Genomic DNA, 12,103 nt, shown 5'->3' with positions numbered 1-12,103 from the left:
ACAGAAAAATCCAATAAAAAAAAAAATATATATATAATAAATATATAATATATTATATATATAATATATATGATGTATAATAATATAATAAAAATAGTAAATATATATAGTAAATAATATAAATAATAAATATAAATATACAAATAAATATCGTAGATATATATTTTTTTTTTAAACAAAACTTTTCGTCGCGAATTTAAAATTTAAATCATCGTGATTAAATAATCATCGCCTGCGCGCGCGCATTTTCCTTTATTCCCGCCCATCTTATCCCCCCGTGTCACCCACCTGGGTGACTTTTCCATCATTGTATTCGAATCGTCCGATCAGTAGCATACTTTCATCTCGTCGAGGAAAGTGAGCGAGAAATCCGGCCGAGAGAAGAATAAAAAAAAGAAGAAAGAGAGATAGCGGCGCCTGGGAATAAGATGGCGCCATTTGGAACCGAAGGCTTTCATGATACGCGATTCTCCGATTCTTTTCGCTGAAACCGCGAAATTCCGAACTCGAGTCTCGCGTGGTATCGATGTCAAATACCGTGAACGGACAAAAGTATCAATACTTGTTCAGTTCTATTTTTATACGGGGAGAAAGAGAGAGAGAAAGAGAGATGTTTTACATGTGTTAAAAAGTAAATTTTTTTGAAAATTATTTTATTTAGTGATAAATTAATTTATTTGGTTAATTATAAATTATTTTATTTATATAAAGATAGCAAAATTATTTTATTTAGATTTAAATATTGGTGGCAGTCAAGTGTTTTATCTTCAATCTATTTTTCATAATAAAACCTTTTGCAGAATCTTATAATATAATAAATTTTATAATTTATTAAAATTAAATTTTTTGCAAATAAATATATTAGAAAATAAATGAGAGATTTGATGAAAGAAGAAACATCCTAAAAAAATCTATTATCAGTTTTATAATGTACTATTCAATTAAAGACAATGTATTATCAATTTTTCAAATTTTGAACATTTTTCTTCGTAGAAATATTTGCATTTTTATTTACGCGAAAATTAATTTCTATACTTCTTTTCTTTTTAGCTATACTCTTACATTTTTTTCATTTTTAGTGTGAACGAATATATATATCTAGAGTGTTAAATTGTTATTTTAATATGACAGGTTCTTCGATAAATCTAGACTCGATGTTTTCTCAGCAAAAATGTCGAGAAAGATTATATATTTCCAATAATCTTTCGCACCTCTTTATATCTGTGTAAGTTATAATAAATTAATAAGAATTACAATAAAAATTAACTGACAAAATTAAATAATAACATAAACTGTAACAATTATCGGATTTATATTTACAAAATCTCTTTTTCATTCATAATTGTTTATAATAAAAAAATGACATTTTCGCTAAGGAAAAATCGACTTTAAAGAACTTGTCATCGAGAAGCATCGTCGAGAAGCATCATAGATAGAAGAAGAGGGGAGAAAGAATTCGAGAAAGAAAAAAATATAACGACTAAAAAAAGAATAAAAAAAAGAACAGCTGATCTGCTGTCAGAGAATTATGATTTTTCAAACGAGACACTCGTGACATGCGCACGAGCGTTTCCACTCAGAGAATGGGAGGGGAAGAGGAAACGAGAGGCTCGCTTTAAGATGGCCGCACCCCGCACCTGGTGTCGCGCGTGCACCTCGTAGAAGCGTCGCGTCGTCGCGCAAAGAGCTCGGATCTCGCGAGAGCGAGCTGTCACGCGAGTGTATTTCTAGTTAAGGTATCAGGGTATCGACCCTCGGCAATCATCTCCGAAGAGGGAGAGAAGGAAGAGCGTTCGTGATCGAGAATGTCCTCCTCGGCGTTGGTGACGCTTCGCTAATGAGGTCCCGAAATATCCCTGGATAGGATCCTCCCTCTCTCTCGTGGTTCTCCTCATCTATCTCTCTCTCTCTCTCTCTTGACGACTGTAAACGTGCTCCTTTAGAGTTGTGATCCGTAGAAGGGAAGCTTCAGTTTCACGACGTCATACTCTGGTGCGTCTTCTACATCGTCTCCGTCAGGTTGTGTCTTTCGAATGTGAAGAGAACTCGGTGTTGATAAACTTATCGACGACTCTCTCTCTCTCTCTCTCTCCTTCGTGTTTTATCGCCTCTTCGCGATAACGCTCTGATAACGCCGTCTCCGTTAACAGATCCAAGCCTCTGAAAATATCAGCCTCGGTGAGTTCAAATTTCCGATAAAGGTAGACGCGTCTTAGGCTGCTTTATTAGTGAATAAATAAATGAATAAAGCATTTCCGCGAGCTTCTGAAATTTTGACTTTTAAGATTCTTGACTATTTTTTTCTTTTTATTTTGTTTTATTTTTATTTTTTATTTTTCCCTCGAAAGTGATGTGCATTGGTACCCGTGAATAGACGACCTTCCATCGATCGCGGTTTGCGTTAGCCCTTCCGAAAGTCGCGGAATATATAGGGTGTCTCGCAAACACATATCCGTCCATAATTTTTATCGAATTATTACAAAATAATTATATTTAATTTACATAATTAATGATTATAAAAATTTGCCTTAAGAGAATGTTGAAATCATATTCGAAAAATTAAACGAGCTAATTATTTACTGTTCAAATTAATAATTAATAAAACATAATCCACAATAAACAGTAGTGTAAAAATTAAAAGAAATTATAATTATTAGTCAAAATAGAATAGATTTCTATAATCACTAATAATTATTTATTGTCCTGTTCAAATTAATAACATATAACATAATTCGCAATAATAGTATTGTAAAATAAAGACTGGAATTATTCATTAAAATAGGATAGGTTTCTACAATCAATAATAATCGATATTATATTATCCCACAGACTGTGCGATAAGAAAATAGTCTACCTGAGGAGTCCCTCGCAGAATCAACATGAATAGGAACAGCGTAAGTGGAATTTCACTGGCTACGCCACCAGCAATCCACGTTGGACCCATTGTCACACCTGGATCCAATGAGACCATCTCCATCGTGATACCCTTGTCGGCTCAACTCACCACAATGGCTAGCCAGAAGGTCTTCAAAGAGTGCAAGGATTGCAGCAAGGATGCGAAGCAATCAACCGCCACTAATCTCACTCGAAGGTACAAGAAGATCTCGAAATATCCTTAAATTCCTTGAACAGTCATAGTTTCTGATATTTTCTTAAAATCCAATTGTACGTCAATATATAAAAGAACTTAAATATTCTAATGGCTCTACAATTCTAATATTTTTTCATTATAAGACTTTGATCTTTACCTTCATTTGTTGGCGATGCTTGGAAATCTAGGGTCAAAAAAAATTAAAAATGTCCTTTCTTTTTCCTCCAGTCCGAGAAACGACAGAACGAAGGGCTGTCCCTTTCCCACATGCTCACGATACGGACGAGCGTTCTCCAGGGCGCACGATCTGAAGCGACACATAGCTCGGCACACGATGCGAAAGGAGAAGCTGCAGCTGACCGATCAGAAGATCGTTGTGGAAAATGCTGCGAGCGACACGACTCTACGAGGCGCCCTTCTACGCGTCGCCGAAGACAAGGGCGGATATCTCTGTCCGCGTTGCAAGAAGAGATTTAGCGACGAGGACAAGCTCAAGGTCCACCTGGCCTCGCACGACAAGGTATCCAGAATGTATTAGTTATCTGTAAAAATATAACAATTGTGTTTTTGTAAATCAGGCAGTCTTTTTGATGTTAATGAAACGATTTCTTTTTCCTTGTACTGTCGAACTCTGGCAGACTTTTATTTCTTGTATGACTGAGTAAACAGTAATGCATATTAATGAGGAAATCGAGACATGCGAAAATATTTATTTGCTATTTTTTGTTCAGACAACACCAAAGAATCACTCGAAGCTGGACGAACATACCAAAGGCCTATTGCACAGTCAAGCAACCGTGAATAAGTCCTCGACACCAAAGGAACAGACAGAGGACGAGTTCTTTCTGGAGGAAATGCTATTGCTGAAGAAGGATCCTCGAAGGGCGGACAAGGGCGATTCGAAGATCAGATGCGACTACTGCTCCAAGACTTTCAAGACCAAGTGGACCCTGAGTTCGCACGTAGCCGCTCACGAGGGCCGTTTTCAGTTCGACTGCAGTCAGTGCGGCAAGAAGTTCGTGAGGAAGAGTCACTACGAGGGCCACGTGCGCTCTCACGAGGCCGCTAGGCCGTACAGCTGCGAGCAGTGCGGCAAAACGTTCAAGGAACTCAAGCATCGTCGCGAACACACCAAGCGAAAACATTCGAGCAATCAGAACGCGATACAGAGCTTGTTGGACAGCATCGGACCCTGCGCGACCGAAGAGACGAACATCGATCAGGCCAAGTTCACCCTGTTGATGCCGGTGAACTTTGGCGCGTAAAATCGATCGAAGAGATTCTCGCCGCCTCGAAAGCTTACTGTGGATCCCTCGACTTTGAATTCATTCCCCCTCTCGGGGAATCTTCGGATCCGCGAGACCTGAGATTTCTTGGAACTGTGTATTCCCTGGAACCACGGGGCCTTCGGTATTTTAACCTCTTGGAACTCTTGGATGTGCTCGGAAGAATGGATTCTCGGATCTTTTAGCTACTTGAAGGATGGAAGTATCTTCCAGCTTACTGCTTAGAATATTGGATCCTCACTTAACATTTCTTGACGATTTAAAACTTAATTGTTTGATCTATAATCTTCGACCTCTTTTGACCTCGACTAGATCTTGTATACTTGAGAATTTTGAGAACCTTTGAAATATAAATTTTTGAAAGCTCGGAATTCTGAATCCTCAAATCTTGTGACGAGGTTCTCAGCGACCAAAAAAAAATATATATATATATATATCTAAATGATACTTTTTTTAAATACAGTGACATTTGATTGACGAATTCAAATCATGTGAATATTTTACTGATTATATTCAATCTGTTATTCCATACTTCACGAGAAAAATAAATCTTAAACAAGTGACGCCATTATCTTGTATTCTGTTGTCCGCGCATTTGCTTAGATTTCCTTTAAAAAAAAGATATATGTATATAAAACTGTGCGACGTGAAAATAATTTTGATGAAATATCAAGAAGAAATTTAAAGATAATTTGCAGTTCCTGTTTCTTCACCGCAATCATATCGAAAACAACGTATGAAACAAATCGATATAAATTTTTTTTTTGTATGTCATCTTATATTTATATAATAGTATAAATTGATAAAATATATACGAAAAACTTCCTTTTTCTCATTATTTTACAATAAATAAAAATGCACTCAATATATCTATAACTTAATCTACATGTGTTTCTAATTTCTAGTAAAACTAAATCTTATGATAATTGTGATTATAATTATTTAATAATTCACGCATTGAAAAAAAGGAGTTTTCATTATATTTAATCATCTGTATCATCGAACGTGAGTGTCCTGAAGCTGTCGTTTAAAAGATTGCGAGATCAGATGGCTCCTTTGTTTCGCGTACAAATTTCGGAAGTTCTCGCTCTGTCCAAGGGACTCTCGCGAAATTTCGGAAATTCCTGTCCCTCCCGCAAACGGAAATCCCGTAGCGATCCACCAACTAAAGCTATGCGAGAACGCACGTGATCTTCGTGATTGATCGCGATCGGTTGCGTGATTGGTCGCGATCGCGAATTACTACAAGGACAATCCGAAAAAAGAAAAGAAGCTTTAAATGAATCCGAAACGGCAGAGGGTGTCCTCGCGAAACGCGCGAGGATGCAAAAAAAATGCGTGGTACACATTGGATTCTATGCCGCCGGAAGTCCTCGGCATCATCCTGAGGATGCTGTCATTACACGACGTCGCTTGCACGGTTCGTCTGATCTCCAGGTAGATCATCTCCGTCGATTCGGCATAAATAAATGTTCAAAGTTTCGAGAATTACGGAAAAATTTCGCTGTAACTAACTCTCGACATATAGTTTTAAAGAAAAAAAATTAATTATATAATATTTAGTTATATATTATATTAATTATATAATAGTTATATATAATATTAATTAATATTTATTATATATTAATTTTTTAGAACAGACTAGCTACTTTTATTTATCTGTATAAATGTTGTATTATTAACTCGTAGATCTAATATTTGAAAAAGTTAATTTATATTGAGAATATATAATATAAATATGATATAAATTATATTTATATAATTTATATATATTTATATATATTATATTAATTTATATTTGTTATATAGAGATTCCTTACTTTAATTCCTACTCAAAGTCTTTAGATAAATTAAAGCAAGAAATTTTTCTCTTTTGTTAGAGAGAAAGCGAATTTGTTACAACTTTGAAGTTTAATAGTTTAAAATCTTCAGGCTTAAACACGAAGTTCGAATCTTTTTACACTTTCCTCGAAAGAAACCTCATATAGATCTCGTCTTAAAATCCAGCTTCTAAGGATCTACGTTAAGGAAATATTGAGTCTCCACTAATCTCACCTTTGATCCTTCCTTGAACAGACGTTGCTTCGATGTCGCCGCCACTATATTAAACAGCGAGTTTTTGATAGCTGGCACGAAGCTGGAGATCGCGATAAAACGTACAGAGAGCCTCATGAACAGCGTGAAGACCGATGTGGAATTACTCGAGTACAGTAGCATCTTCAACGCGCTGGAACTCGTTCGCTCCCAGTATCAGATGTTAAGAGCAGTTACTTGGCGATACACGCATCCAAGGTTTCCGAATTCATCTATGTCCTCGTGTCTTCTCAGAGATTTTGTTAAACTCTCTAGAGTTGAGGAATGAAAGATATAAAAATATATCCGCATATTTAAAAAAAAATCGATTAAATATTAAAATACATATACAAATATTTCAAAAAATTAATATATTCCTCAATTTTATTTATAATATTTAAGAAATAGTATCTCTTCAGAAAATTTAATTTAAAAAAATATTTTATTTACTTTCTACAAAAAAAATTATTTAAGAAATAGCATCTCAGAAAAAGAGTATATTAATTATAAATTGTATAATTATAATATTTATTATAATTATATATATATATATATGTATATATAATTATAATAAATATTATAATTATATATATATACAGTATATATTATTATAATTATTAATATATATTATTATATATAATTATTATAATAATTATACACTATAGTGTATTTGCTACGTTATCGAGAACAAAGAGGAAATCTATATACATACTTTCTTCATTTAATTTCGTTGAAGATTGCGCGGCTCACCTACCACGTGCTTCTACGGCGGTAAGGTCCTCGACAATCTCAACTGGTTGCTACAGACGATTCTTGATCCTGATCGAGTACCCGCGAACGCCTTCAACTACATCGATCTGCAGCTCTTTACGCGCAGCTGCGAAAGCTTCATGGATCATTTCGAGAAGATCACCGAGCGCAGAATGAATAGGTAACACTTGCCCTCATCAGCTTACAATCTTCGGACAGTGATGGTTTATATTTTTTGCGAATTGCTTCGATGAATCGATTAACAAACTAAATTATAAACATCAAGAATCAGTAAAAAAAAAAAAAAAAAAAATTCGCTAATAGATCCGCTCTAATTTCGGGTTGCAAGATCGTCGACGTCCTAGACTGTCTTGGAGAGGGTCGACAACTGTTGTCCTTGAGGACTTCGTCGAGGACAGGAAACCCCATGGTAAAGGATGATGTTTCGATACGATTCTTTGCGCTTGAGTCCGGAAATAATATTGAGACTTGTTTGTAAGATAAGCTTATAAAATATCCTCGAAATATGTACATTTTTCGATTCATATTTTAATTTGCATTAATTACTAATTACTTTAACTACAAGATCTTGCGAAAGATTTTTGTTGATACTTTCGAACAAGTCCATCCTTCAATATTCCGTAGACGATTCTCGACGGAAAATCTCGCAGCAAGGATCATTCGAATCGCAGACTCGACGTAAGTCCGCGTAATTCAATTTTTCAGGTCAGCATGCAGCTCAAGTACGTCCTGAGACGCGCGTGGTTCACGTGTCTTCGGGTACCCAACATGAATAACGAGCACTGCTGGCGGGACAGGCAGCGTTACATGTACTTTAGACTACGTCGGCTGGTCAGCAGCTTCAACAAGCATCTGTTCCATAAGTTGCATTACGAGCGCAAGCTCGTCCTCCGAACGACGGTAACAAACGATTAATAACGAGACTAATTTTATCTAAAAAAGAAACAATAATTATGTAATACATTATTGAACCAATTATGTTATAATTATGTAATATATTATCATATACATATAATATATTACATAATTTTTAATTTTGTACAATATTTGTGTAATATTTTAATAATATATATATCATAATATATTATATTATATATATAATATAATTATATTAAATATATTATATAATATATTATTAAAACTTAATAATTCTGCTTCTACATTTCTTTAGTTAATTACTGTACTGTACTGTACTGTACTGTACTGTACTGTATGTATATTAATGTATAATAATGATTTCTGGAGCAATAAATTTGTCTCGACAAGAAAAGGATAATTTTTGAAGTTAATAAGACGCATTTTTCCAGGCGTCATCGGTGACGTCTCGGAAACCTCCGCCGGCCTCCACATATTCGGGATACGGCGAATACGGCGGCCAGTTCTTCTATTACGGTAACATGAGCAAGTATGCCTACGAGAATAAATTCAAGTACGCGAGATCCGGCAACGCGGAGAACACCGGCAGAGAGCTCCAGGAAGGAACTAATAAGTCGCATCGCTTCGACCTGGTCATCGGAGTTCAACTGAGGTGACCCGATGAGAAAAATAAAAAATTGCAAATTCAATTTTGTGAACAATTTCCTCGGAACCCTTTACTCCTTTCCTTTCAAACCATAATAATTGAAAAAAGAAATACGCTCCAGAAAATAAATCTTTCTCTATAAATAGAATCTCCATGCATATCCAGATAAGATGATTCAATTGAGAAAGATAAAAAAAGCGGCTTGTGTTAATCGTTTAGATGTTCGCCAGAATTGGCTCCGCTGTCGACAAGGACGAGTCTAAAGCTCGACGATCTGGAGGACCGCGGTCAAAACTCGCGTCAAGAATTGTATCTGAAACTGAGCACGAGATGCACGGCTTCCAAAGCTAACAGATTGCCGAGCGATTTTACTTGGGAGGTGCGCGGTCCTCGAGTAAAGCATTCGCAGTGTCGTTGAATCGCGCGTATATATACACTCTTATATATACGTGTCCTGTACAATGATATGTATCTAGCGATCGCCCGATTTTTTATATCTCCGAAGATGAGAAATAAATTAATTGCATTTTATCCGATGGTCTTAACGTATTAACGACTTATCGATGAACGTAGCAGTTAAAAAGAAGCCTAGAAAGAATCTTTTATGACAAAAAAAAATTAATGTAAATATATATTGACTGAATCGACGTTCAAAAGAAATCGTATAAACTTTTCTTCTATACATGCTATACGTCGAAATAAATTTAGTTCTTTCCATTACCTAGGATTTCAAATTACTATCTATCTTTTGATTCGTGTTAAGCGCAACAAAACAACGCAGTTGAAACAGATGAAAGATGCATTTATTTACACGAGGATCTTCTTCAATCGCGAAGCGGGGTTGATCACTTAGTTCATGGACGCTGTCACGTTGATCATCTCGTCCTCGGACACGTGAGGCTGCCACGTGGCGGTGTTAAGTTTCTTGGCGCGTTTCTCCAGGATAGAATAGACGAAGTGATTGAGCATAATACCCTTGGGCAGGGCGATGCCCTGGAAACGGTACAGGCCGTTCACGGGCCCGTCCTCGAGTTTGTGCACGGCCGTCACGGTGACGCGTCCCATCAGACCGCTGTTATTAACCATAGGACCCTTGCTGATGTCCACGTGATCCCCCAGACGGTACAACGTCACTCGATCGTTGTCGCTGTCCTTGGCGATGCTGGGTATCTGCTCGGACTTGAAGGGATTATCCTGGAAGAAAGCGTGAAAATGTAAAAATGATATCACTATTCAACAAAAAAAAAACATCGGAACGAGAATAATCGTTTCTTATAGCTTTTGGACGCTGAACAAGAATCTGGTTTCCAAATTGCTCAGTTACGTCACAATTTTGAGAAATTTGCAATTAAAGTTGCAAAAAGTTTTCTTGCAATCAAAATAAAGTATATTGTTAGAACTTTCGACTCTCAAAATTTTTGGTATCAGTTAATAAGATATCCATGGTTAAATATGATGTGTACTGCGGAAGTTAGCTGTTAACGATTTACCAAGTAACGTTTAAGTATGTTTATTTAAACTTCAAGTTTTTTAGGTCGCTGAATACGAATCCAATGTCAAAATTGTCCAATTCAAAATGGAGAACATAATATGTTAAAAAATGTTTAGATTGCAATCTAAACATATTTTAAATTTTGTCATCCGTCATATTGAGTCCATCATTTTAAATTTGACAATATTCAGCAATCTAAAAAAACCTTAAGTTTAAATAAACATACTTAAAAGCTGCTTGATAAATCGTTAACGACGAGTCACAGCTAACTTGCGCAATGCATCTCATATTTAACCATGGATATCTTATTAACCGACACTGAAAATTCCTTTTGAGGGTTGAAAGTCCTAACAATATATGTATTTTGATTGCAAGAAAACTTCTCCAGCACGTCACATATTGTAGCTATAATATGACAAAGTTCGTGAGAATATTTTTTGCAACTTTACTTTCAAATTTCTCAAAACTGTGACATGATGAAGCAATTTGGAACCCAGATTTGTGTTCAGTGTTTAAAAAACTATATGAAACGATTAGTTTCGTTCCAATGTTCGAAAAAAAAGTCATTTTTTGTGTATTAGACAGCTTTATGAAACATACCGAAGTAAATCTCCCTCCGTTTCATACCTGGAACATGTCTAACGCGACGCCGCGCGGCACCTCCAGTCTCTCCAGCAGTAGTTCCCGGTTCGTCAGCTTGACAAAGAGCGCGGACATGGCGCGCAGCTCGGAATCGGTCGGTCGCCAGTCCGGCAGGTCGACGAATACGTCGTAGATGAAGCTACCGGAGCGGATCGAGGGTACGGGGAAGCTGTGCAGGTGTACGTCCACGTGATCCTTGAACGCACTGTCCGCCACGGCACCCAGGATCAGGGAACACGTACGCCAGAAGGCGTGATTCACCGCTCCCAACCGCGGACTCTGCATAGTCACCAGCTGCAGCTCGCACTTCTCCTGCGTAAAGGGTCTATGCATGTCCCAGACACGACCGTCCACCAGGGCGATGGCGGACACCTTGGAGACGTTCTCGGAGATGTGTCTCGCGCAGTCGTACGGCGTGGAGATGTTGTGGTTCATCGCCATCACTATCTCGTCCTCCACCGACTTGTACGTCACCTCTATCTTCTCGATCCTACCCAACTCCGATCGCTGCCTACGCTTCTCTTCCTCGAACAGCTGATTCCTCCGCTTCCTCGCCTCTACCTTGGACAACGTACCGGCGCATCTCGACGACAGGAGATGCTGGGTTGGCAGCTTCACGCCGCTTATGCAGAGCCTCCTGCACCTGCAAAACAATCTCTTTGATCAATGCAAAGAAGCTAATGCAACCTTAATACAGAGATGAGATATATCTTTGAAATTTCTATGAATACAGATAGTATCAGATCAACCTTATTAAACAAAGATTGAAGATTAAATTGCGTAAAGTCTTCATAATATTTTTAAACAAAAAGTACATACCCGTGAAACATGTTTCTTGTCTTTTAACCGAAGAGTGGCTTCAACAAGAAAGTTAGCACATGTATCTCTGCATGTTCGACTTAACAATGTTTCTCTATATTACTTTTCTGATCTGAGCAATAAAGTTGTATATAATCTGGAGTGTTCTTGATTTCTCTTTCCTCAATTAACTTAAAAAACAGTCAGGATCCAGATCCACTCCGGATCTTGTTTGGTTAATCGTTAAGGTCCACCTTAACCTATTTTATATGCTATCCGGAGCTGCGCACGCATGTTTTAAAATACATTTGGCGGGAAATCTGAAATCACTATTGAATAGAATAATTTTTAAATATCATATATGCTTAATAAAAAAAACTGTCTAAACTCTGTAATCTGTTTTCTTTCAAACTCACGCGGAGGTTTTC

The 12,103-nt window shown here is 36.9% G+C and overlaps 3 protein-coding genes across 4 annotated transcripts; 2 read left to right on the top strand and 1 right to left on the bottom strand.

Annotated features, from left to right (window-relative positions):
* Positions 1 to 1,465: 1,465 nt before the first annotated feature.
* Positions 1,466 to 4,940, top strand: LOC145945443 (uncharacterized). Its single transcript, XM_083054458.1, has 4 exons — positions 1,466 to 2,178; positions 2,830 to 3,091; positions 3,320 to 3,611; positions 3,823 to 4,940. Exons 2-4 carry the CDS (start codon positions 2,880 to 2,882, stop codon positions 4,354 to 4,356), a joined length of 1,038 nt encoding a protein of 345 aa, XP_082910584.1. The 5' UTR covers positions 1,466 to 2,178; positions 2,830 to 2,879; the 3' UTR covers positions 4,357 to 4,940.
* Positions 4,941 to 5,083: 143 nt separating this feature from the next.
* Positions 5,084 to 9,239, top strand: LOC145945450 (uncharacterized). Its single transcript, XM_083054469.1, has 7 exons — positions 5,084 to 5,814; positions 6,454 to 6,669; positions 7,187 to 7,381; positions 7,525 to 7,630; positions 7,927 to 8,121; positions 8,529 to 8,749; positions 8,963 to 9,239. The coding sequence occupies exons 1-7, from the start codon at positions 5,657 to 5,659 to the stop codon at positions 9,159 to 9,161; spliced, it is 1,290 nt and encodes a 429-aa protein (XP_082910595.1). The 5' UTR covers positions 5,084 to 5,656; the 3' UTR covers positions 9,162 to 9,239.
* Positions 8,014 to 11,948, bottom strand: Mrpl39 (mitochondrial ribosomal protein L39). Of its 2 annotated transcripts, XM_083054462.1 has the most exons (4): positions 11,697 to 11,948; positions 10,863 to 11,520; positions 9,555 to 9,937; positions 8,014 to 8,154 (listed from the first exon to the last, which is right to left on the bottom strand). In XM_083054462.1, exons 1-3 carry the CDS (start codon positions 11,705 to 11,707, stop codon positions 9,593 to 9,595), a joined length of 1,014 nt encoding a protein of 337 aa, XP_082910588.1. In that variant the 5' UTR covers positions 11,708 to 11,948; the 3' UTR covers positions 8,014 to 8,154; positions 9,555 to 9,592. The 2 variants fall into 2 exon arrangements, with proteins under 2 accessions (XP_082910588.1, XP_082910585.1); XM_083054459.1 differs by lacking the exon at positions 8,014 to 8,154 and having other exon boundaries at positions 9,471 to 9,937.
* Between the last annotated feature and the right edge of the window lie 155 nt (positions 11,949 to 12,103).

This window comes from Prenolepis imparis, unplaced genomic scaffold (assembly GCF_030444845.1).
Source record: "Prenolepis imparis isolate NDT839.2.m4 unplaced genomic scaffold, iyPreImpa1.0 SCAF_14, whole genome shotgun sequence".
NCBI lineage: Eukaryota > Metazoa > Arthropoda > Insecta > Hymenoptera > Formicidae > Prenolepis > Prenolepis imparis.
The sequence above is the reverse complement of the archived record's forward strand: the minus strand, read 5'-3'. Positions and strand labels throughout refer to the sequence as shown.

Coding starts and splice junctions, on each gene's coding strand:
- Mrpl39 (XM_083054462.1), bottom strand. Junction 9,938..10,862: donor TCGCGTTAGACATGTTCCAG/GTATGAAACGGA, acceptor GCTTTCTTCCAG/GATAATCCCTTCAAGTCCGA.
- LOC145945450 (XM_083054469.1), top strand. CDS start 5,657: ATGAATCCGAAACGGCAGAGGGTGTCCTCGCGAAACGCGCGAGGATGC. Junction 5,815..6,453: donor ACGGTTCGTCTGATCTCCAG/GTAGATCATCTC, acceptor TTCCTTGAACAG/ACGTTGCTTCGATGTCGCCG. Junction 7,631..7,926: donor CGAGGACAGGAAACCCCATG/GTAAAGGATGAT, acceptor TCAATTTTTCAG/GTCAGCATGCAGCTCAAGTA.
- LOC145945443 (XM_083054458.1), top strand. CDS start 2,880: ATGAATAGGAACAGCGTAAGTGGAATTTCACTGGCTACGCCACCAGCA. Junction 3,092..3,319: donor GCCACTAATCTCACTCGAAG/GTACAAGAAGAT, acceptor TTTTTCCTCCAG/TCCGAGAAACGACAGAACGA. Junction 3,612..3,822: donor ACCTGGCCTCGCACGACAAG/GTATCCAGAATG, acceptor TTTTTTGTTCAG/ACAACACCAAAGAATCACTC.